This window comes from Scyliorhinus torazame, chromosome 2 (assembly GCF_047496885.1).
Source record: "Scyliorhinus torazame isolate Kashiwa2021f chromosome 2, sScyTor2.1, whole genome shotgun sequence".
Classification (NCBI taxonomy): Eukaryota; Metazoa; Chordata; class Chondrichthyes; order Carcharhiniformes; family Scyliorhinidae; genus Scyliorhinus; species Scyliorhinus torazame.
The window spans coordinates 276,925,244-276,950,428 of NC_092708.1; the positions used below are offsets into that span (position 1 = coordinate 276,925,244).

At 48.5% G+C, this 25,185-nt stretch overlaps 1 protein-coding gene across 2 annotated transcripts in view; it reads right to left on the reverse strand.

The window, feature by feature from the left end:
* The window catches only part of zfyve1 (zinc finger, FYVE domain containing 1), a 248,588-nt gene that overhangs the window by 74,827 nt on the left and 148,576 nt on the right, over positions 1 to 25,185 (reverse strand). For both annotated transcript variants that reach the window (XM_072487933.1, XM_072487926.1), the window contains exon 6: positions 689 to 786. In XM_072487933.1, the coding sequence (XP_072344034.1) occupies positions 689 to 786 (98 nt within the window). The remainder of the gene's footprint in view (positions 1 to 688; positions 787 to 25,185) is intronic.

Sequence of the window (25,185 nt, forward strand, 5' to 3'; positions counted from 1 at the left end):
ATCGCGCAACAATCACCAGGCAGGAATGTTCCCTTCCAGTCGGGGAACACTGCAGCAGTCAAGGGCATTCAGCCTCTGATCTCCGGGTAAGCGTTCTCCAAGGCGGCCTTCAGGACCCGCGACAACGCAGAATCGCCGAGCAGAAACTTATAGCCAAGTTCCGCACACATGAGTGCGGCCTCAACCGGGACCTGGGATTCATGTCGCATTACATTCATCCCCCACCATCTGGCCTGCGAAATCCTACCAACTGTCCTGGCTTGGTACAATTCACACCTCTTTAACCTGGGGTTACCCCATCTCTGGATCTGTAAAGATTTAATCACCTGCTAATGCTCGCATTCCAAGCATTGTTTGGCATCTTTGAATTTGTCTATATATGTGTTTCTGGAACAGACCTCTTCATTCACCTGAGGAAGGAGCAGCGCTCCGAAAGCTAGTGACATCGAAACAAACCTGTTGGACTTTAACCTGGTGTTGTAAGACTTCGTACTGTGCTCACCCCAGTCCAACGCCGGCATCTCCACATCATGGCTTTTAGTTAAGTTATGGACCCACATTTCTTATTCTCAAACTGAATATGAAATTCGGTCATGTTCTGATTACTCTTTCCTTTATTAAGGATCCTTTATTAATTCGATCTCATTACACATATGATTTGGTGGTTATTAAGGTGCTGGAGACTCACCCTGACCAGGCGTATATGGCGAGACCCAACCAAGGAGAGTCTGTGGAAGCAGATGTTTTGGGCACTACAATCACTTCTTTCCCATGCTCATAACAGGACTGAAAGAAAAACAGAATTTAAACATGCTTATTTCAGTTTCCAACAACCCCTACTCCCCAATCAAGGATATCAGATCGAGCAATAACATTTTTTGCTGTTAACTAAAAAGTGCACGCAGCAGTTTCTCTTCTGCTGCTGCAATGGTTGAATGGAAAAATTGACCAGGCAGTTACAAACAACGATATAACTTGTGTAGTGCCTTTAACAAAGTAAAATCTCCCAAAGTTCTTCACAGGAGCATTGTAAAGCAAATATTTGACACTAAGCCACATACGCTTTAAGGTAAGGAATGTCTTAAAAGAGAGAGTTAGCGAGATGGAGACTTTGAGGGAGGAAATTCTAGAGTTTGTGACTAAGGCAGCTGGAGGCAAAGTGGTAGACTAACTAAATTAAGATGGTCAAGAGATCATGGGCGGGATTCTCCCCTACCCGGCGGGGTGGGCGGTCCCGGCGCCGAGGAGTGGCGTAAACCACTCCGGCGTCGGGCCGCCCGGAAGGTGCAGAATCCTCTGCACCTTCAGGGGCTAGGCCAGCGCAAGCGGGGTTGGCGCCACTCCAACTGGCGCGGAAGGGGCTTGGCGCCGCGCCAACCAGCGCATGCGCAGGGGGGTTTGTCTCCACACTGGCCACGGCGGAGGTCCACAGCAGCCGGTGCGGATGGAAAGAGCACCCCCGTGGCACAGGCCCGCCCGCGGATCGGTGGGCCCCGATCGCGGCCAGGCCACCGTGGGGGCACCCCCGGGGCCAGATCTCCCCCCCACACCTGAGGACCCCAGAGGCCGCCCGCAGAGCCAGGTTCCGCCAGTACGTACCAGGTCTAATTTACACCGGCAGGACCAGCCTAAAATGAGCAGCCGCTCGGCCCATCGCGGGCCAAGGAATCAAAGAACAAATAATTGTACAGCACAGGAACAGGTCCTTCGGCCCTCCAAGCCCATGCCGACCATGCTGCCCGACTAAACTACAATCTTCTACACTTTCTGGGTCCGTATCCCTCTATTCCCATCCTATTCATGTATTTGTCAAGATGCCCCTTAAATGTCACGATCGCCACTGCTTCCACCACCTCCTCCGGTAGCGAGTTCCAGGCACCCACTACCCTCTGTGTAAAAAACTTGCCTCGTACATCTCCTCTAAACCTTGTCCCTCTACCTTAAACCTATGCCCCCTAGTAATTGACCCCTCTACCCTGGGGAAAAGCCTCTGACTATCCACTCTGTCTATGCCCCTCATAATTTTGTAGACCTTTATCAGGTCGCCCCTCAACCTCCTTCGTTCCAGTGAGAACAAACCGAGTTTATTCAACCGCTCCTCATAGCTAATGCCATCCATACCAGGCAACATTCTGGTAAATCTCTTCTGCACCCTCTCTAAAGCCTCCACATCCTTCTGGTAGTGTGGCGACCAGAATTGAACACTATACTCCAAGTGTGGCCTAACTAAGGTTCTGTACAGCTGCAACATGACTTGCCAATTCTTATACTCAATGCCCCGGCCAATGAAGGCAAGCATGCCGTATGCCTTCTTGACTACCTTCTCCACCTGTGTTGCCCCTTTCAGTGACCTGTGGACCTGTACTCCTAGATCTCTCTGACTTTCAATACTCTTGAGGGTTCTACCATTCACTGTATATTCCCTACTGAAACTTCCACTACCTGGCCGGGCTCATTCCCCAATACCAGGTCCAGTACCGCCCCTTCCCTAGTTGGACTGTCTACATATTGTTTTAAGAAGCCCTCCTGGATGCTCCTTACAAACTCCGCCCCGTCTAAGCCCCTGGCACGAAGTGAGTCCCAGTCAATATTGGGGAAGTTGAAGTCTCCCATCACCACAACCCTGTTTTTTTCACTCTTTTCCAAAATATGTCTACCTATTGCTCCTCTGTCTCCCGCTGGCTGTTGGGAGGCCTGTAGTAAACCCCCAACATTGTGACTGCACCCTTCTTATTCCTGATCTCTACCCATATAGCCTCACTGCCCTCTGAGGTGTCCTCACGTAGTACAGCTGTGATATCCTCCCTAACCAGTAGCGCAACTCCGCCACCCCTTTTACATCCCCCTCTATCCCGCCTGAAACATCTAAATCCTGGAACGTTTAGCTGCCAATCCTGCCCTTCCCTCAACCAGGTCCCTGTAATGGCAACAACATCATAGTTCCAAGTACTAATCCAAGCTCTAAGTTCATCTGCCTTACCCGTAATACTTCTTGCATTAAAACATATGCACTTCAGGCCACCAGTCCCGCTGTTTTCAGCATCATCGCCCTGTCTGCTCTTCCTCAGAGCCATACTGGCCCTATTCCCTCGTTCTCCCTCAATGCTTTCACCTTCTGACCTATTGCTCCGGTACCCACCCCCCTGCCATACACCCCCGTGCCGTCAGGAACTCGGGCCATCAGAGGCGGAGCATCGCGGAGGCCCCAGAAAATACCAGATTGGGCCCGCTAATGACATGAAACGCCAGGGGGGCTGCTGCCAGCCGACCGGCACGGCGCGATTCCTGCCCCCGCCAAAACCCCGGCGTCGGAGAATGCGGCAGCTGGCGGGGACAGGATTCACGCCGCCCCTCGGCGATTCTCCGGCCCGGCGGGGGATCGGAGAATCCCGCCCCTCAATTAGACAATCTCGTAGTGTTGTGGGACAACATCATATTACAGAAAGAGAGATTTGAGGCGCCTTGGAGGGATTTCAAAATTGGGGCGGGATTTCCATTTCTGAGATGGCGACGCAGAATTCGTGGACTTACATGACAGAAAAACTGCTGCCGAACTTGGATCGATTCAGCAACTGTGGAGGGGCCAGCACCGGCGCAACGTGGAACTCAATCGATTCCAATGAAAAACGGTGTGGGATTCGCTGGGTCCGTGATTGACACTCAGGAGGCTGACAAGCGGCAGCCGCATATACACATTACAATCCACACACACACTCATCCCAGCCAACAAGACGGCACTGATTGTGCTGGAGCGCGCCCATACAGCTGAGGGCCAGAGGGAACCTAGGGGGGTGACTTGGAGGGGGGGGGGGGTACGGACACCTATACGACCCGTGCTCATAGTAGGTTGTTAGCGAAGTGTGCAGCTGCATGGCTGCCTTGCTGGCTGGGGCAATGGTATTCCGTGCCCGTCCACCCCGACCCCACAGCCTACCTCTTGCACACCACCGGCCCTGGCAGAGGCCCCCTGGCGAGCGGCACAACTGTCAGCAAACTATGGCGATGTCGGACACTTTCCGTGCCGTCTCACTCCCTCAGCAGCCATGACGCGGATTCACGATTTTTAAAAGCACTTGTGAACCGCGCCGTCAGGAACTTGTGCCATCAGAGGCGGAGCATCGCGGAGGCCTCAGAAAATACCAGATCGGGCCCGCTAATGACATGAAACGGTGTTTACTGTGCATGCATTCCAGACCACACTGACGGCGCTGTAGGGGTGACAGAGAATAGCGATTTGCCGTCAAATCGACACCCAGCCGTGATTTTAACGATGGAACCTAGTCTCCGCCCAATCGCGATTTCAGTGCCAGGCAACAGAGAATCCCACCCAAGAATTTTAAAACTGAACCTTAACCAGGAGCCAATGTAGGTCCATGAGCATAGGAGCAATGAGTGAACTGGACTTGCTGCGAGTAAGGACACAAGCAATATTTTGAATGACCTCATGTTTACAAAATGAGGGTATACTGGAATAGTCAGATATTAACGTAACAAAGACATGAAGAAGGGTTTCAGCAACAGATGTGCTAATACAGGGCGAATTTACAGAGATATAGATATGACAGTTAAGATTGGTTAAGTCTGGTTAAGTCTCAGACAGCTGGGTCTCCCCAATATTATGAGTGGCATGGACAGAGTGGATAGTCAAACGCTTTTTCCAAGGGTGGAAGTCAATTACTAGGGGACATGGGTTTATGGTACAAGGGGAAAAGTTTAGAGGAGATGTGCAAGGCAAGTTTTACAGAGGATGGCGAGTGCCTGGAACTCGCTGCCGGGGAGGTGGAGGAAGCAGATACGATAGCGACGTTTGAGGCATCTTGACAAATACTTGAGTAGGATGGGAATAGAGGGGTACTGGGAATAAAGGGGTACAGATCCCGGAAGTGCAGAACTAGATAGGGCATCCTGATCGGCGCAGGCTTGAAGAGCCGAAGGGCCTGTTCCTGTGCTGTTCTTTCTTCTTCCTTTGAATGTTGAATAAGTAGTCTAATAATTTAATGATAATGGAAGAGTTGAGGGAGGAATCGGTGAGACAGAGTTGGGTGTCATGAACATTATCGGTGTTGTAAATAATTATGACTGAATGACTGCTTTGTTGTAAAGATGGGTCTTTAAAGTGAAGTCAGACGCAGAGAAATCAGGGAGTATTCCATTCCTAAACTTCTGAATATAATAACGAACAGACTATAAATACAAAACAGGAAATAAGATTTGACATGGTGCTTCTTAATTCTAAAACTTGCTTATGTTGAAACTTAATGCAACATGGAAAGTCTAAATTTCAAAATTTAGAGCACACTTACCAAATGTCAACTTATCAACTTTTAAAGGCTTTCAAAAAAGTTGATAAATTGACATTTGGCAAGTGTGGTTGCGACGTGGCAGAGTTGGAGACTGAGCCTGGTCATGGGCTGAGGGGGGGGGCATCTTGGATGGACCCAGTTTAGAGTGGTATTAAAGGAGGCAGAGTCAGAGGGGGATGATGGCAGACGGTAGAGGGCAGTGGAGGCATAAGCTTCTGGCATGAATTGTAACGTGGAACGTCCATGGATTCAATGGGCCGATTAGGGAGGTCTTGGGTTTTTGCACACCTGAGGACTTTGAAGGTGGAGATGATCTTTTTACAGGAGACGCATCTCCGGGTGAAGGATCAGGCTAGGCTGAGAAAGGGATGAGTGGGGCAAGTATTTCACTCAGGGTTTGACTCCAAGACATGAGTGGTGGCCATTTTGTTGAACTAAAGAACGGGGATTTTGGGGGCCAAGAAAGTGCGGGTCCTGGGAGGTTAGAACATCGAACAGTACAGGCCCTTCAGCCCACGATGTTGTGCCGACATTTATCCTAATCTAAGATCAACCTAATCTACAACCCTTCAATTTACTGCTGTCCATGTGCGTGTCCAAGAGTCACTTAAATGTCCCTAATGACTTTGACTCCGCCACGTCTGCTGGCAGTGCATTCCACGCACCCACCAGTCTCTGTGTAAAGAACCTGCCTCTGACATCTCCCCTATACCTTCCTCCAATCACCTTAAAACCATGTACCCTTGCGAGAGCCATTTCCGCCCTGGGGAAAAGTCTCTGGCTATCCACTCTATCCATGCCTCTCATCACCTTGTACACCTCTATCAAGTCACCTCTCTTCCTTCTTCGCTCCAATGAGAAAAGTCCGAGCTCCCTCAACCTTTCTTCATAAGAAATGCCCTCCAGTCCAGGCAGCATCCTGGTAAATCTCCTCTGCACCCTCTCCAAAGCATCCACACCCTTCCTATAATGAGGTGACCAGAACTGGACACAATATTCCAGGTGTGGTCTAACTAGGGTTTTATAAAGCTGCAGCAAAGCCTCGCGGCTCTTCAACCCCATACCCCTGTTAATGAAAGCCAACACACCATATGTCTTCTTAACAACCCTATCAACCTGGGTGGCAACTTTGAGGAATCTATGTACGTGGACCTCAAGATCCCCCTGTTCCTCCACACTTCCAAGAATCCTGCCTTTAACCCTGTATTCAGCATTCAAATTCGACCTTCCAAAATGAATCACTTCACATTTTTCTAGGTTGAACTCCATTTGCCACTTCTCAGCCCAGCTCTGCATCCTGTCAATGTCTTTGTAACCCGCAACAGCCCTCTACACTAGCTACAACTCCACCAACATTTGTGTCATCGGCAAACTTACTAACCCACCCTTCCACTTCCTCTTCTAAGTCATTTATAAAAATCACAAAGAGCACAGGTCCCAGAACAGATCCTTGTGGGACACCACTGGTCACCGACCTCCAGGCAGAATACTTTCCATCCACTACACTCGCTGTCTTCTTTTGGCCAGCCAATTCTGTATCCAGATAGCCAAAGTTCCCTGTATCCCATGCCCCCTAACTTTCTGAATGAGCCTACCATGGGGAACCTTATCAAATGCCGTACTGAAATCCATGTACACCACATCCACTGCCCGATCTTCACCAATGTGTCTCGTCACATCCTCAAAGAATTCAATGAGGCTTGTGAGGCATGACCTGCCCCTCACAAAGCCATGCTGATTATCTTCAATAAAACAATGTTTTTCTAAATGATCATAAATCCAATCTCTCAGAATCCTTTCCAATATTTTGCTCACCACAGACGCAAGACTGACAGCTCTGTAATTCCCAGGGATTTCCCTATTCCTTTCTTGAATAGAGCAACAACATTCGTCTCCCTCCAATCATCCGGTACTATTCCAGTGGAGAGTAAGGACACAAAGATCTTCGCCAACGGCGCAGCAATCTCCTCCCTTGCTTCCCTTAGTAACCTTGCGGATATCCCGTCAGGCCCAGGGTACTTATCTATCCTGATGCTTTTCAAAATTTCCAGCACATTCTCCTTCTTAATATCAACCTGTTTGAGTCTATTAACCTGGTTCATGCTGTTCTCACGAGTGAATACTGAAGCAAAATATTCATTTAGAGTCTCCCCTATCTTCTCAGACTCTGGGCACAAGTTCCCTCCACTATCCCTGATTGGCCCTACTCTCACTCTCATCATCCTCTTATTTCTCACATAAGCCTTGGGGTTTCCCCTAATCCTTCCCGCCAGGGCTTTTTCATGCCCCCTTCTCGCTCTCCTGAGTCCATTTTTGAGTTCCGTCCTAGCTATCTTGTAACCCTCTAGAGCCAAGTCAGATCCTTGCTTCCTCAACCCAACGTAAGCTTCCTTCTTCCTCTTGACCAGAAGCTCCACTTCTCTTGCCATCCAAGGCTCCTTCACCTTACCATTCCTTCCTCGTCTCAGTGGGACAAAACTATCCAGCACTCACAGCAAGTGCTCCTTAAACAACCCCCACATTACTGTTGTGCATTTCCCCAAGAATAACTGCTCCCACTTTATGCTTCTCAGCTCCAGTCTAATAGCAGTATAATTTCCCCTCTCCCAATTAAATACCTTCCCATACTGTCTGTGCCTATCCCTCTCCATGACTATGGTAAAGGTCAAGGAATTGTGGTCACTATTACCAAAATGCTCTCCCATCGAGACACCGGACACCTGGCCTGGTTCGTTGCCAAGCACCAAATCCAATATGGCCTCCCCCCCTAGTCGGCCTATCGACATATTGAGTCAGGAATCCCTCCTGAACACACCTGACAAAATCTGCTCCATCCAAACCATTGCAGTAAGGAGGATCCAGTGAATATTCGGGAAGTTGAAGTCACCCATGATAACAACTCTGTTACTTCTGCCCCTTTCCAAGATCTGCCGCCCAATCTGTTCCTCCATCTCTCTGATGCTATTGGGGGGTTTGTAGAAAACTCCCAATAAAGTGACTTCTCCTTTCTTGTTTCTGACTTCCACCCATACTGACTCAGTAGACAAACCCTCCTCGACTACCTCCTTTTCTGCAGCTGTGATGCACTCCCTAATTAACAGTGCCACTCCCCCTCCTCGACTACCTCCTTTTCTGCAGCTGTGATGCACTCCCTAATTAACAGTGCCACTCCCCCCTCCTCTTTTACCTCCCTCTCTATTCTTCTTAAAACATCTAAACCCTGGAACATCTGATCCATAGCTCTGGTTCCCATTCCCCTGCCAAACTAGTTTAAATCCTCCCTAAGAGATGTAGCAAACCTCCCACGCAGGATATTGGTGCCCCTCCAGTTTAGATGCAATCCGTCCTTCATGTACAGGTCCCACCTTCGCCAGAACGTAAGCCAATGAGCCACATATCTGAAGCCTTCCCTCTTGCAACAGCCCTGTAGCCACATGTTCAGCCGCACTCGCTCTCTGATCCTTGCCTCACTTGCAAGCGGCACCGGTAGCAATCTTGAGATCACTACTCTGCTTGTCCTCCTCTTTAGCTTCCAACCTAACTCCCTCAAATCAGTTTTTAGATCCTCATCCCTTTTCTTAGCTATGTCATTGGTGCCTATGTGCACCACAACTTCTGGTTGCTCACCCTCTCGCTGAAGAATCCTGTAGACTCGATTTCCGGTGGCGTGTGCGAGTGGAGCGGTCGCGCTGGAGAGGGGCTCCCGCCGGTCTGTGGCATTTCGGTCTTTTCTGGGGGTTTCCTGTGGTTTCGTCGGTTGCGATTTCTTTGGCCGTTGGAGCCTGAGGGACGGGCACTGGGTCGGGCCGGTTTGGAGCCGGTGTGGACCCCCATGACCGGAGGAGCAGGGTCATCGAGCCCGGAGCAAGCAGTGGGGGAGGAGAGTGGCCTGAGGCGAGGCCAGAATCCAGCGCGAATGTAGAGGGGGAGCAGCGCACACCGGGTAGCCCCCCACTGAAAATGCATGTTTTAAAAGTTTGAAGTCCGGTCCCAGGAGAGGAGATGTTTTGAACTGTGATTTTTGGAATTTAAATTTAAAAACATTTTTTTTTGTTTTAAAAAGAGTTTTAAAAAAAGATTACTACATTTTTTTTTTTTAATGTAATTTTTCAATTTTTAAAATTTTTGTATTTATTTTATTATTTTATTATCTCTCTCGAGATTGAAGAAAGAAGAAGAAAAATATTATTTTATTATTTATCTCGAGACGGAAGAGAAAAGAAGAAAAATATTAAGTGGGTAAGGGATGCCAAAAACAGCTGTGAAGAAGGGAGGAAACGCGGGCTCGCCGCCAAAGGAGGACGACCAGTAAAAGCGCTGCCAAGATGGCGGATGCCGGACCGCGTGGTGGGGCCGCACTACTTACAGTGGAAAGGATGACCGAGGTGATGGCTGTGGAGCTGGAGAAGCAGTTTGCGAGGCACATGGAGGAAGGTGAGGATGGATGTGGCAAAGACATCGGCCGAGGTGAGAGAACAAGGTGAAAAGATGAAGGAAGTGAAGGAGACCATGTCGCAGCACAGCAACTAGCTCACCTTGATGGGAGGCGAACTACAGAGGGTGGTGGAGGTCAATAGAGGACTCTGAGCAAAGAATCCTGTAGACTAGATCCGAGACATCCCTGACCGTGGCACCCGTGAGGCAACATACCTTCCGGGAGTCTTGTTCATGACCACAGAATCTCCTATCCGTTCCCTGAACCATTGAGTCTCCTATCACTATTGCTTTTCTATTCTCCCCCATTCCCTTCTGAGCCACAGAGCCAGGCTCAGTGCCAGAGACCTTGTCGCTAGGGCCTTCCCCCGGTAGGTCATCCCCCCCAACAGTATCCAAAACGGTATACTTGTTTTGAAGGGGAACAGCCACGAGGGATCCCTGCACTATCTGCCAGTTCGTTTTCTTTCCCCTGACTGTAACCCAGCTACTTATGTCCTGTACCTTGGGTGTGGCTACCTCCCTGTAACTCCTCTCTATCACCCCCTCTGTCTCCCCGATGATCCGAAGTTGCTTCAGCTCCAGCTCCCTAACCCGGTCTCGGAGGAGCTGGAGTGGGGTGTGCTTCCTGCAGATGTAGTCAGTGGGGACGCCAGTGGTGTCCCTCACCACCAACATTCTACAGAAGGAGCATACAACTGCCCTAGCCTCCATCCCCTCCGATCTGAATTCCCAAAGAGATTTAAAAGAAAAAAAAAGATTACACCCGTTAGGCCCTTAATAAAATATATATATATATATATACACTGCTGCGTCTCTCTCAAGTGAACCCTCTAAAATTGGTGATTCTGCAAAATGATACAAAGATGGCTTGCTGCCCCCCAAAAAACAAAAAACAACAAATTTTACCTGACAGAATGTAGCTGCCCTGTGAACCAACTGGAACTCTGCCCTCCGACTTTGCTCCCAGTCAGCTGCACTCTCTTTAAACTCCCGGCTCCCTTCACGCTCTTTGAGGAAATGAAATGAAAGGAGCACCTTGCTCACTCCTCACCGAACTCCCTCAGTCACCAAACTCTCACTTTTCACTCTAATGCATCCAAATTCAGCACTCCATGGCTCACCTTTATACTGTCTGATTCTAGACTCTGAAAACTGGCTTAATCCAATTAACTAATTAACAAGCTGCAGCTGCAAGTAGAGTCTGAGTAAACTCTGTTGAAAGCTGGTTTAAAGCACTGGTGGGACTGCCGTTTAAACATGCCCTGAACAAATTCCACTACCTGGGGATCCAAATCCCTCATGACTGGACGGGGATCCACAAATGGAACTTGACCAGTCTGACAGAGGAAATCCCCCCCGGGCCCTCGCCACAGCGGTACGCCCATCCCCGCCCAAAAAACACTCCAGCAGCCTAGTGGTGATAGCCACCCTCCATATGTGGAACCAACTACGGCAGCAATTCAGACTGATTGAACAATGTCCCCATCTGCAAGAACCACAGATTCACACCAGCACTCACTGGCGCCACCTTCAAAGAGTGGAGACAGGACGGGGGGACATTATCAGTCAGGGATCTATACACTGACGGTAGGGTCACAAATCCTGATGAACTGATGCAGAGATTCCAACTAGCTAAAGGCAATGAACTCAGATACCTGCTTAAAAACCTCCTACGGAAGGAGACAAGGACATACCCGCGACCACCATGACAGCCACTATTAGAAGAGCTACTGGATGCAGACATCCTAGGCGGAGGGAACTGTCGTGGCATGTACGAACGACTGCTAGAGAGGGCCGACACCGAATTGGACACGGCAAGGAGGAAATGGGAGGAAGACTTGGGGTTCTAAATAGGGTGGGGATTCTGGAGCGAAGCACTGCACAGGGTTACTGGGCAGCGACGGCGGAAAGAGTGATGGGATGGTTAAAAGAGCCCATGCGCGAGGCTCAACCTAACGCAGCTAAAAGTGGTAATTATAGCCCACTTGACCAGAACCGGAATGAGCAGGTTCTTCACAGAGGTGGAGGATAGATGTGAATGGTGCCAAGGAGGCCTGTCCAACCACGCCCACATGTTCCGTTTTTGCCCCAGACTTGCTGGGTACTGGACAGCCTTCTTCGAGGCAATGTCTAACGCCAACGTGGTGGGGATGAGGGTGGAGCCATGCCCGAAAGTGGTGGTCTTCGGGGCATCAGACCAGCCAGATCTCTTCATGGGGAGCAGAGCGGACGCCCTTGCCTTTGCCTCCCTGATTGCCCGCCATAGAATCCTGCTCGGTTGGCGATCAGCAGCACCACCTAAAGCTGCAGACTGGCTTGTCCGATCTATCAGAATTTCTCCAAAAAAGAAAATCAAATTCACCATCCGTGGGTCGGAAGAGGGCTTCCACAAAACATGGGAGCCATTCACCCGACTGTTCCGAGACCTGTTTGTGGCCAACACAAATAAATAAATAAATCGGCAGTAGCCAGGAGGAAATAGCCAGGACAAGATGGAAAGAGGAAAGCGAGGGAGTACCGGGGGAGTGGGGAGGCAGCGGGGCGGGGTACAATAAACGAAAAAGAACAGCAGTGCATATAATTTTGAAAATGCCAATAAAAATATTTCTTTTTAAAAGCTGGTTTAAAACTCAACTTCTAGTAACCCAAACAGCAACTTTTAAATTAATTTACTAAATTAAAGGCAGACTAGACTTTAGATAAAAATGAACCCTTAATATCCCTCAGTCACCAAACTCTCACTTTTTGCACTCTAATCTACCCAAATTCAGCACTCCAGTGCTTCGGGTCTTTTGCCGGAGAAGGGGTTTGTGAAAAGGTGAGGTCGGCGATTGGGGATTATGTGGAGACTAACCAGAATGGGGAGCTGTCTGCTACCAGTTCTGTGAGGCACTGAAGGCGGTGGTTCGAAAGAAGATTATCTTGTTCAAGGCACACAGGGATAGGAGGAGGAGGGAGGAGCATGGACGGCTGTTGGACGAGATAGTCGAGGTGGACAGGTGATATGAGGGGAGCCCCACTAAAGAGGTGTTGGCAGAGAGGAAGAGGTTGTAGGGGTGGCTCGATAGGCTAATGATCAGTGGGGCAGGTACGGAGGGCAAGAGGGGTCATTATGAATATGGGGAGAAGGCGAGCTGTATGCTGGACCACCAGCTGAGGAGGCAGGCTGTGTCCAGGGAAATTTTAAGGGTGCACACAGAGAAGGGGGAGGTCGTATCAGAGCCGGGGAAGCTAAATGAGGTGTTCAGGGAGTATTATGAGAAGCTCTACAGGGCCGTGCCGGGTGGAAGGGAAGGGGACATGAGATAATTTCTGGACGGGTTGGAGTTTCCAAGGTTGGAGGAAGAGAGGAGGCAGGCATTGGAGGAGCCGCTGGGGTTGAGTGAGGTGATTGGCAACATTAGGAGAATGAAGCCGGGGAAGGCTCCATGGCCGGATGGCTTTTCGGCAGAGCTTTATAAGGCATTTGTGGCAGAGTCGGCACAGCATTTATTGGGGATGTTTAGTGAGGCGTTGGAGAAGGGGGAGTGCCAGAGACACTGACATAGGCGTCAATCACGCTATTCCCGAAGAAGGGGAAGGATCCGTTGGAGTGTGAGGCGTATAGGCCCATTCCACTGTTGAACACAGATGTTGGCGGGAGGATGGAAGGATGTATGCCAGAGGTGGTCGCTGAGGATCAAATGGGTTTTGTAAAGGGTAGGCAGCTCTCCAGTAACATCGCAAGGCCACTAAATGTGATTATGACTGTCAGTGCGACGGGTGCCGGAAGTCATTGTCTCTATGGATGCAGAGAAGGCTTTTGATCGGGTGGAGTGGAGGCATTTATTTGAGATCTCGGGGAGGTTTGGGTTTGGCCAGAAGTTTGTGGCGTGGGTGCGTCTATTATATGTAGCCCCGATAGCAAATGTATGTACGAATGGGATGAGTTCACAGAGTTTTGGGCTGCACAGGGGAATGGGGCAGGGGTGTCCACTGTCGCCATTGTTGTTCGCACTGGTGATTGAGCCCTTGGCGATGGCCCTTACAGGGTCTGTGGAATGGCAGGGGCTTGTGAGGGGGAGCAGGAGTACCTGATTTTGCTGTACGCGGATGACCTGTTGTTGTTTGTGTTGGATCCACTGGAGAGTATGGGTAGGATCATGGGAATATTGGAGAGGTTTGGGATCTTTTCCGGGTATAAGTTAAATGTCGGGAAGAGGGAGGTGTTTCCGGTGAAAGCGGCAGGGCTGAGGGCCAACTTGGGAATGTTGCCATTTAAGGTAGCTAGGGAAAGGTTCAAGTACTTGGTTCAGGTGATGAGGGAATGAGCTACGATGCACAAATGGGATTTGACAACGTTAGAATCATAGAATCACTCCAGTGCAGGAGGGTGCCATTCGGCCCATCGAGTCTGCACTGACCATCTGAAAGAACACCCTACCTAGGCCCACGACCCACCCTATCCCTGTAACCCAATAACCCCACCAACCTTTTGAAAACTAAGGGGCAATTTAGCATGGTCAATCCACCTAACCTGCATATCTTTGGAATGTGGGAGGAAACTGGAGCACCCAAAGGCAACCCACGCAGGCACGAGGAGAATGTGCAAACTCGACACAGACAGTTACCTAAGGCAGGAATCGAACCCGAGTCCCTGGCATTGTGAGGCAGTAGTGGTAACCACTGTGTCACCATGTCGCCACATTGGTGGAGGAGATTAGGGGATTTTAAGAGATGGGTAAAAATGAATATGCTGCCAAGGTTCCTGTTTGTTTTCCAGACCCTCCCGATCTTTCTTCCTGAAGCCTTCTTCCGTAAATTGGAGACAGTGATTTTGGAGTTTATGTGAAGGTGTTGAGGGTAAAGAGGACCCTGCTACAGAGGCAGAGACAGAAAGGGGGGCTGGCGTCCTGAACCTGCTGCATTATTATTGGGCAGTGAATGTGGATAAGCTGAGGCGATGGCGGTGGTGGTGGTGTTGGGGGGTAAAGTGTGTCAAGATGGAAGAGGAGTCCTGTCTAAGTCTAAGGGCTTTGGTGATGGATCCATTGCCACTAGCTCTGGGGAAGTATCTGGGGAGTACATAGTCGACGGTTTGAGTGTGGAATTAGCTGCGGAGACATTTTAAGTTGGAGGGGATGTCGGTGTTGACACTACTGTGCAGGAACCATAGGTTTAAGCTGGGGGAAATGGATGGGATGTATGGGAAGTGGAGGTAGGCGAGGCTGGTGAGTGTGAGGGGCTTGTATTTTGAGGGTGAGGTTTTCGTTTCCGAGGGGGAATGAATTTAGACATAAACAGGCGAGGGACTTTGGTTGCTTGCAGATGAATCGGGAGAGGGCAGGATTTGTGATATATATGGGTGGTTGGAGGGGGGTTGGGGGGGCAGATGGTGAGGATCAAGAACAAATAGGAGTTGGGGGGGGAATAAGCTGGGGAATGTGGTGCGAGGCGATTCATAGGGTGAACGATGCGTAGTGGTACGTTAACTAAAATTGTGGAGGGGGAGGAGAGAGAGAGGTAAGGCTGGACCCAATGGTGGCAAACTTTGGAGTATCGAAAATGCTAGAGCTGCTGGAGTGGAAGGGGGCCGATGTTGTGGCCTTCACCTCTCCAATTGCCCGGCGAAGGATCTTGTTGAATTGGAGGTCAGAAATGCACCGGAGGTAGCAGCCTGGCTGGGAGACTTGTACGACTTTGGAAAAGATAACATCTGAGTTGAGAGGGTGAGCGGAGGGCTTCGAGACATGGTGGAGGTTGTTCATAACAATGTTTGAGGAACTATTCGTGATACTATTTTTTTACACGTTTGGGATAAAATACATTTAAAAAGACAAGAACCGCTCATCCTCGAGATCGTCATGTGAGTTCTGTGCACCACTTTAAATTGGATGAGGAACCTTGTACACGACGAAGCAGCATTCACCCTTTGCAGGGCTTCCCTCCACGCACCGGTCCCCAAATGAGCCCCGAACACGTCCTCCCACTTGCGTGTGACCTCCTCCACAAGAGCGCCCTCTCTACTATCCATCAGATCCCAAAAAATATCTGCCACTCACCCCTCCCCAATGTCAACCTCGGACAACAACCTGTTTTACAAGCACCGCTGGTGGCTGCTCCGGAAATGATGGCAACTCTTTTCTAACCAAGTCCCTCACCTGCAGGTACCTGAACTTGTTTCCCCTGGTACGTCTCCTCAAGTTCCTCCAGGCCTGCAAACCTTTCTCCTACAAACAAATCCCTACCTGCCGCCAGCCCCAGAACCTTGCGTCCAGCACCGCAAGAGCCAATCTATGATTGCCACATATTGGCGCTCACAAAGACATGCCTTCCATTCCGAAGTGTTGCCTACACTGGTTGCAAATCCTCAGCGCTGATACCACCACCGGGCTCACTTGAGTATCGGACCGGTGAGAATGGAAGGGGTGCCAACAACACTGCCATCAAACTGGTTCCCCTACAAGACACCGCCTCCACCTGCCCTCCAACCCGCCGCCTCCTCAACACCCATTTCCGAACCACTGCAATGCTTACTGCCTAGTAGTAATTCAACAGGCTCGGCAAAGTGCCCCCCCCCCGCCACCCATTGTTTTCGGAAACACCCTCCATCTCCACCCATATGAACCTCAAAATCATCCCATTCCCCTTTCTAAAAAAGGGCTTTGACTTGAGAGGTTCTGAAAACGAACAGAAACTTGAGCAGCACCGTCATTTTCACCATCTGTACACGCCCTGCCAAAGACAAGGGCAACAGGTCTCTCCAACCCCCTTCACTGACAACACCGCCTCCAACAGCGAGGCAGGCACTATCGGAAAGGCCATCCACACAAAGTCCTGCATCATACCTGAAACTTCGCCCCACGCCAGCCCAAACCTCTTGCTGGCAATTCCAGACTCGCAAATCGCCTTCCCAGAAACAAATCCTTCATTTCCTTAATCCCCCTCTCTTCTCATCCCCGAAACCTTGCGTCCATTCTCCCTGGTTGAACAGATGATTCCCCATAATCGGCATTCCCCCGATCCAGCTCCCAACTTAAAATGCTGCCTAAACTGCCTACAGATCTTCAGCGTGGCCACCACTTGACTCACCGAATACTTCCCTGTGGCCATTGGGGCAGCACCATTGCCAGCACCCGCATGCCCGACCCCCCTGCAAGAGCCTGCCTCCAACCTCACCTACAAAGCTCCCACCTCCCTATTCTATCCCTGAATCTTCTCTGAATATGCTGCCCAGTAGCAATTGTCATGTGAGAGTACCTTTAAGAAATGGGTGTTAAGAAATGGGTGTTTAAGAAATATACCTTTAAGTAATGGGTGTTTATCAGTGATATCAGAGCGTGGGTGGAGCTGGGCTGTCGGTCAGCTTTTTTCTTTCGTTTTAGGCTGCTTGCCTAAGGGTGTGTTTTAGTTTCGTTTTCAGAGCTGGATAGCTGCAGTTACAGCCAGAAATTGTATTAGTCTCTCTCTCTCTGTAATTTAAAGACTGTAAATCGACTCTTTGGTGATTTAAAACTAATAACTGCTCTCAGTAGTGACTTTAACCTGATGTGCTTCTGTTAAAAGTTCTTTTTGAAGTCTTATGGATGTTAAAAGGACAGCTTAAGGATTACTTAGTGTTGTATTCATTACATAGATTGCATAGAATTTACAGTGCAGAAGGAGGCCATTCGGCCCATCGAGTCTGCACCGGCTCTTGGAAAGAGCATCCTACCCAAGGTCCACACCTCCACCCTAACCCCATAACCCAATAACCCCACCTAATCCCCATAACCCAGTAACCCCACCCAACACTAAGGGCAATTTTGGACACTATGGGCAATTTAGCATGGCCAATCCACCTAACCCGCACATCTTTGGACTGTGGGAGGAAACCGGAGCACCCGGAGGAAACCCACGCACACACGGGGAGAATGTGCAGACTCCGCACAGACAGTGACCCAAGCCGGGAATCGAACCTGGGACCCTGGAGCTGTGAAGCAATTGTGCTATCCACAATGCTACCGTGCTGGGGTTATATTTGAATTGATGGTTGCTAAGATGTTCACTGTATGTTTTAAAAAGGCTAACTTGAGTTCATAGAATAAACATTGTTTTGCTTTTAAAAATACTATTCCATTTCTGCTCTACCACACCTGTAGAGTGGGCCGTGTGCTCCCCATACCATAATCTATTAAAAGTTGTGGGTCAGGTGAACTCCATGATATACCTTGGGGTTCTCTAAACCCTGGCCCATAACAAATTGGGAGCTCGTCTGGGACAAAAGTCATCTATTGGATTGGCTTAGTGAACTTAAAGACAGTGAGGGGTGAGCATATTATGGTTGCTTTTCAGGTGTGGTATTCCAGTTTCAGTAGGGAGTGTGTTGTGGACAATGGCTCTTTCAGAGGCTCTGATGTTTTTAGGGGTAAAGACGGTCACACGCAGTATCTTACGGACAGAGACTAAAAACAGACTTTTAAATTTGGCAAAAACATTGCAGTTAACATTACCTGACAAAATGCGAAAAGATGAGGTAATTATTACGGTGGTTAAACATTTAAAATTCCCTAAGATGCAGTCGGACTCATGTGAAATGGCAAAGATCCAGTTGCAGATTATGGAACTTGAACATGAAAAAGAATTAAAGCAGCTTGAATATGCAATGAGAGAAAAAGAAAGAGAAAGGGAGATACAGATCCGGGAAAAAGAAAAGGAGCGAAGAAAGAAACAAAGAAAGGATAGCTCTAGCAGAACAAAAGGAAAGAGATAGAGAGGAAAGGGAAAAAGAGAGAGTTTGAACTTCAGAAAATGGCTATGAAACATAAGTCAGTTAAAATTGGCAGACGTAAAGGGAAACGTACAGTTGGAAGATAATGATGAGGACAGTGAGAAAGAACGTCATAGTCGAAGGCTTGGTGGGGATCTATTTAAATATGTCCAAGCATTGCCAAGGTTTGATGAGAAGGAGGTGGAAGCCTTTTTCATTTCTTTTGAGAAGGTAGCTAACCAAACGAAATGGCCACAGGACATGGGAGTATTACAGATTCAAACAAAGCTGGTAGGTAGGGCTAGTGAAGTGTTTGCATCACTACCGGAGGAGGTATCTGGGACGTATGAGGAGGTGAAAAAATCCATCTTAGGTGCATATGAACCGGTGCCTGAAGCCGACAGACAAAGGTTTAGAAATTTAAGGAAAGAGTTTGGTCAAACATACATGGTGTTTGAAAGGCTCAAACAGAGTAATTTTGATAGGGGGATAAGGGCTTTGAAAATAGACCAAACATATGAAGCTCTCAGAGACATTATACTTTTGGAGGAGTTTAAAAGTTCAATTCCTGATGTAATGAGAACTCATGTGGAAGAGCACAGGGTTAAAACTCCGAGGTTAGCAGCAGAAATGGCAGATGATTATGAATTAGTTCATAAATCAAAGCTTGGTTTCCGACATCAGTTTCAGCGTGTGAGGGATAGAAACTGGGGACATGAGAAATACTCAAGTGGTAAAGGTGATCTGATGGGAGATAATAAGGAGAGTGTACCTCAGATTAAAAAAGAAATCCAGCACAAGTTTTGGGGCGGTAGTAACTGCACCTCTGCCGTTCCCGCTGGCGTGGTACTTCACCAGCCCCGTGGTGGTGGCGGCCCTGAGAGTCTGGGGGCAATTGAGGAGATATGTGGGAGCAGTGGGAGCATCGGTCTGGTCCCCAATCTGCTCTAATCACCGGTTTGCCCCGGCGAGTATGGATGGGGGGTTCCGGACATGGCTGAGAGCGGGGATTGAGAGGATGGGGGACTTGTTTATAGAGGGGAGCTTTCAGAGTACAAGGGCGCTGGAGGAAAAGTTTACATTGGTGGGGGGAAACTAATTTAGATATCTGCAGGTGCGGGACTTTCTGCGGAGACAGGTATCAACCTTTCCGCTCCTACTGCTAAGGGGGATTCAGGACAGGGTAGTTTCCAGAGGGTGGGTAGGAGAGGGGAGCGTCTTTGACATTTACAAGGAACTTATGGGGTCAGAGGAGATGCAGACCGAGGAGCAGAAGCCAAAGTGCGAGGAGGAGCTGGGGGGAGAGATAGAGGAGGGTCTTTGGGTGGACGTGTTTAGAGTCAACGCGACCGCAACTTGCACCTCAGCCTGATTCAATTCAAGGTCGTTCACCTGACCCACATGGCAGTGGCCCGGATGAGCAGATTCTTTGGGGTGGAAGACAGGTGCGTAAAATGTGCGGGAGGACCAGCGAACCACGTCCACATGTTCTGGGCATGTCCAAAGCTGAGGGGATATTGGCAGGGGTTTGCTGATGTCATGTCCAAGGTATTAAAAACAAGGGTGGCATTGAGTCCAGAGGTGGTGATTTTCAGGGTGTCGGAAGACCCGGGAATCCAGGAGGAGAAAGAGGCAGACGTTCTGGCCTTTGCTTCCACTAGTAACCCGGAGGCCCCCAAGTCTGGCTTCTGCTCCTCGGTCTGCATCTCCTCTGGCCCCATAAGTTCCTTGTAAATGTCAAGGCCCCCAAAGTTGGAGACCTTGCTATCAGACATGGCTAGCTTTCTCTGTTTGGAGAAAATCAAGTTTGCTTTGAGAGGGTCACTGTTAGGGTTCGCCCGGAGGTGGCAACCATTCATCGACTTCTTTGTGGAAAATTAATAGTCAGCGGGGGTAATCGTCAGCGGGGGGGGGGGGGGGGGGGGTTTGGGGTAGCGTAGATTAGGTGGTTAATTAATGGTGGGACCTGTTGGGGAGGGAGGTGGTATTTGCACTATGTTTATATTCTCATGTACACTGTTTATATTGCTGCTGTTACAATGCCAAAAAAACCCTCAAAAAATGTTTATTAAAAAAAAAGACTATCTCTTGATCATTTGGTGAATTCAGAATTCTGAATGTTCTCAGTAGTGAATGCAAACCTAATGTGCTTCTGGTAAAAGATGTTTTTAAGTTGTATGGATGTTAAAAGGAAAGCTTTCAGAATTACTTAGTGTTGTATTCTTTGGGGGTTGTATTTGAATTGATGGTTGTCAAGATGTCACTGTATTTTTAAAAAGGTTAACTTGAGTTCATAGATTAAACATAGTTTTGCTTTAAAAAAAAGAAATCCAGGAGGGTGGAAGAGACATAGAACTGTACAGCACAGTACAGGCCCTTCGGCCCACAATGTTGTGCCGAACTAGTCTGAAACTAAGATCAAATCAACCTACTCCCAATCATTCCAGTGCACTCCATAAGCCTCTCCAATAATCACTTGAAAGTTCCTAAAATGTCCGACTCCACTACTATAGCTGGGAGTGCGTTCCACGCCCCAACCACTCTCTGAGTAAAGAACCTACCTCTGACATCCCTCCTATATCTTCTACCATGAACCTTATAGTTATGCCCCCTTGTAACAGCTACATTCACCCGAGGAAAAAGTCGCTGAACATAGAACATAGAACATAGAAAATACAGCAGAGAACAGGTCCTTCGGCCCACGATGTTGTGCCGAACCTTTGTCCTAGATTAATCATAGATTATCATTGAATTTACAGTGCAGAAGGAGGCCATTCGGCCCTTCGAGTCTGCACCGGCCCTCGGAAAGAGCACCCCACCCAAACTCAACACCTTCACCCAACACCAAGGGCAATTTGGACATTAAGGGCAATTTATCATTGGCCAATTCACCTAACCCGCACATCTTTGGATTGTGGGAGGAAACCGGAGCACCCGGAGGAAACCCACGCAGACGCCGCACAGTCAGTGACCCAAGCCGGAATCGAACCTGGGACCCTGGAGCTGTGAAGCAATTGTGCTATCCACAATGCTACCGTGCTGCCCTTGAGAACAAATAAATCTACACTATATCATTTAACCGTGGCAGTGCATTCCATGCCCCCATTACTCTCTGGGTAAAGAACCTACCTCTGATATCCCTCCTATATCTTCCACCTTTCACCTTAAATTTATGTCCCCTTGTAATGGTTTGTTCCACCCGGGGAAAAAGTCTCTGACTGTCTACTCTATCTATTCCCCTGATCATCTTATAAACCTCTATCAAGTCGCCCCTCATCCTTCTCCGTTCTAATGAGAAAAGGCCTAGCACCCTCAACCTTTCCTCGTAAGACCTACTCTCCATTCCAGGCAACATCCTGGTAAATCTTCTTTGCACCTTTTCCAAAGCTTCCACATCCTTCCTAAAATGAGGTGACCAGATATCTGCAGGTCCACTATCTATCCCTCTCATCATCTTATACACCACAATTAAGTCACCTCTCATCCTCCTTCGCTCCAATGAGAAAAGCCCTAGCTCCCTCAACCTTTCCTCGTAATACCTATCCTCCAATCCAGGTAGCAACCTGGTAAATCTCCTTTGCACCCTTTCCAATGCTTCCACATCCTTCCTATAATGAGGTGACCAGAACTGCACTCAATACTCCAAATGTGGTCTAAGCAAGGTCTTGTACAGTTGCATCATAACCTCACGGCTCTTAACTTCAAACCCTCTGCTAATGAATGCTAACACACTATAGGCTTTCTTCACGGCTCTATCCACTTGGGTGGCTACTTTCAGAGATCTATGTACATGAACTTTGAGATCTCTCTGCTCCTCCACATTCTTCAGAACCCTGCCGTTAACCTTGTAATCCGCATTCAAATTTGTCCTACCAAAATGAATCACCTCACACTTATCAGGGTTAAACTCCATCTGCCACTTTTCAGCACAGCTCTGCATCCTCTCAATGTCTCTTTGCAGCCTACAACAGCCCTCCACATTATCCACTACTCCACCAATCTTGGTGTCAACAGCTAATTTCAACTCCACCATCCAAGTCATTGATAAAAATCACAAATAGCAGAAGGCCCAGCTTTGACCGCTGGTGACTGGGCTCCAGGATGAAAATGTACCATCTACCACCATCCTCTGTCTTCTATGTGATAGCCAGTTACTGATCCAATCGGCCAAATTTCCCTCTATGCCATGCCTCCTTACTTTCTGCATGAGCCGACCATGGGGCACCTTATCAAACGCCTTACTAACATCCATGTATACGACATCAGCTGCTCTACCTTCATCTATGTACTTAGTTACCTCCTCAAAGAATACAATCAAGACTTACCCCTCACAAATCCGTGCTAACTATCCTGGATTCAGCTTATCTTTCCAAATGATCATAAATCCTGTCAATCAGGAACCTTTCCAATAATTTGCCTGTGACCGAAGTGAGACTAACCGGCCTATAATTCCCAGGGTTATACCTATTCCCTTTCTTGAACAAGGGGACAACATTCGCCTCTCTACAGTCTTCTGTCACTATTTCTGTAGTCAGTGAGGACATAAAGATCAAAGCCAAAGGCTCTGCAATCTCATCCCTCGCATCCCAAAGAATCCTAGGATATATGCCATCAGGCCCAGGGGACTTAGGCTTCTCAAAATTTCTAACATATCTTCCTTCTGAATATCTGCCTCCTCCAGCCTACCAGCCTGTATCGCACTATCTTCCTCAACAACATGGCCCCTCTCCTTTGTGAACACTGAAGAAAAGTATTAATTTAGGGCCTCTCCTATATCTTCAGACTCCATAAGACCATAAGACATAGGAGCGGAAGTAAGGCCATTCGGCCCATCGAGTCCACTCCATCATTCAATCATGGCTGATTTCAACTCCATTTACCCGCTCTCTCTCCATAGCCCTGAATTCCTCGAGAAATCAAGAATTTATCAACTTCTGTCTTAAAGGCACTCAACGTCCCGGCCTCCACCGCCCTCTGTGGCAATGAATTCCACAGACCCACCACTCTCTGGCTGAAGAAATTTCTCCTCATCTCTGTTCTAAAGTGACTCCCTTCTATTCTAAGGCTGTGCCCCCGGGTCCTAGTCTCCCCTGCTAATGGAAACAACTTCCCTACATCCACCCTATCTAAGCCATTCATTATCTTGTAAGTTTCTATTAGATCTCCCCTCAACCTCCTAAACTCCAATGAATATAATCCCAGGATCCTCAGACGTTCAATGTTAAGCCTACCATTCCTGGGATCATCCGTGTGAATCTCCGCTGGACCTGCTCCAGCGCCAGTATGTCCTTCCTGAGGTGTGGGGCCCAAAATTGCTCACAGTATTCTAAATGGGGCCTAGCTAATGCTTTATAAAGCTTCAGAAGTACATCCCTGATTTTATATTCCAAGCCTCTTGAGATGAATGACAACATTGCATTTGCTTTCTTAATTACGGACTCAACCTGCAAGTTTACCTTTAGAGAATCCTGGACTAGGACTCCCAAGTACCTTTGCACTTCAGCATTATGAATTTTGTCACAGTTTAGAAAATAGTCCATGCCTCTATTCTTTTTTCCAAAGTGCAAGACCTCGCACTTGCCCACGTTGAATTTCATCAGCCATTTCTTGGACCACTCTCCTAAACTGTCTAAATCTTTCTGCAGCCTCCCCACCTCCTCCATACTACCTGCCCCTCCACCTATCTTTGTATCATTGGCAAACTTAGCCAGAATGCCCCCAGTCCCGTCATCTAGATCGTTAATATATAAAGAGATCAGCTGTGGCCCCAACACTGAACCCTGCGGGGCACCACTCGTCACCGGTTGCCATTCCGAAAAAGAACCTTTTATCCCAACTCTCTGCCTTCTGCCTGACAACCAATCGTCAATCCATGTTAGTACCTTGCCTCGAATACCATGGGCCCTTATTTTACTCAGCAGTCTCCTGTGAGGTACCTTATCAAAGGCCTTTTGGAAGTCAAGATAGATAACATCCATTGGCTCTCCTTGGTTTAACCTATTTGTTATCTCTTCAAAGAACTCTAACAGGTTTGTCAGGCACGACCTCCCCTTACTAAATCCATGCTGACTTGTCCTAATCCGACCCTGCACTTCCAAGAATTTAGAAATCTCATCCTTAACAATGGATTCTAGAATCTTGCCAACAACCGAGGTTAGGCGAATTGGCCGATAATTTTCCATCTTTTTCCTTGTTCCCTTCTTGAACAACAGCGATTTTCCAATCCTCTGGGACTTTCAAAGAACAAAGAACAAAGAACAAAGAAATGTACAGCACAGGAACAGGCCCTTCGGCCCTCCAAGCCCGTGCCGACCATACTGCCTGACTAAACTACAATCTTCTACACTTCCTGGGTCCGTATCCTTCTATTCCCATCCTATTCATATATTTGTCAAGATGCCCCTTAAATGTCCCTATCGTCCCTGCTTCCACTACCTCCTCCGGTAGTGAGTTCCAGGCACCCACTACCCTCTGCGTAAAAAACTTGCCTCGTACATCTACTCTAAACCTTGCCCCTCTCACCTTAAACCTATGCCCCCTAGTAATTGACCCCTCTACCCTGGGGAAAAGCCTCTGACTATCCACTCTGTCTATGCCCCTCATAATTTTGTATACCTCTATCAGGTCGCCCCTCAACCTCCTTCGTTCCAGTGAGAACAAACCGAGTTTATTCAATCGCTCCTCATAGCTTATGCCCTCCATACCAGGCAACATTCT